Source organism: Buceros rhinoceros, unplaced genomic scaffold (genome assembly GCF_000710305.1).
Source record: "Buceros rhinoceros silvestris isolate BGI_N320 unplaced genomic scaffold, ASM71030v1 scaffold7603, whole genome shotgun sequence".
Classification (NCBI taxonomy): Eukaryota; Metazoa; Chordata; class Aves; order Bucerotiformes; family Bucerotidae; genus Buceros; species Buceros rhinoceros.
In genome coordinates, this window is record NW_010402944.1 from 7,575 (window position 1) to 8,559 (window position 985).

At 53.0% G+C, this 985-nt stretch overlaps 1 protein-coding gene across 2 annotated transcripts in view; it reads right to left on the minus strand.

Moving 5' to 3' along the window:
* Positions 1-985, minus strand: part of GMEB1 (glucocorticoid modulatory element binding protein 1) — a 10,238-nt gene that overhangs the window by 7,537 nt on the left and 1,716 nt on the right. For both annotated transcript variants that reach the window (XM_010132809.1, XM_010132810.1), the window contains exon 3: positions 327-451. In XM_010132809.1, the coding sequence (XP_010131111.1) occupies positions 327-451 (125 nt within the window). The remainder of the gene's footprint in view (positions 1-326; positions 452-985) is intronic.

Here is a 985-nt window from a genome sequence, read left to right on the forward strand (position 1 = left end):
CAAGGAGGAAAAGCTCTGGCAGATTGCAGCACACGTCCCCTGCCTGCCTGCAGCCCCAAGGCTCTCATAAAGCACCAAACATGACTCTGACTTAAACAGTAACCAAGAGCAGCGCTGACATACAAGGTGGGTGACAGGCCTTCACTGCTTAACCCACTCCCTGCTGCTTCTGCCCATGCTAGAAACAACTTCAGCACTAACAATCCAGCAACGCTGCAGTGGCAAAATCACTCGGCTCCAGGACAAGGCTTGGATGAAACACAAGTAGTAAGAAAGTCAAGTGCCAGACCTTGAGAGCAGAGGAATCCACTGCAGAACTGCCGTACCTTTACACACTTGACGTTAATCCCCGGACAGACAAACTTCTTCCAGAGCAGGATGGCCTTGCTCTCCCCACAGGTGATGGGGTAGGCGATCTCAATCTCCTCATTCGTTTCAATGGAGCTGGGATCTGGGGGAAGAAGGGCTGAGAATGAACCCAAGAAGCTCAAATCCCATGAGGCGGGAGCTGAAAGCTCAGAGGTTGTGAGACCTACACTCAGGAAGCCAAAAGAAGGGCTGTTCCCAGTTCAAGATCAGTCCCCTCTCAGTTTTCTCCAGTTACAAGGTCTAACAGCAACTGGCACCTGCTTTTTAATGCAGGAACACCCAAACTGAAGCTCATCTGTCAGGAGCACATGGGACTGGAATCCCAACACATCCATAAGGGGGGGCGTGTCAGTGAGAGCGATCTCCGTGGAAAGCACAGATCTCTCGCAGGTTTCTGTGAGCTCTGGTATGTCTTTAGCAGCGCTATCAGGTATTTACTGATAATGTATTCTCTTCACCTGCAGTTTCTGCCAGAAGACCCCCACCCTCGCAGGAAGCGGAGCACCAGTTACGATCTGGTGACGGCACCTGACGGCAGGAGTCGTTTCCCACCTGCTCCTGGGAATGGCGGGGAGCACCCAGAGCCAACCCCCCCGGTTCTCCCACACTCTCACCC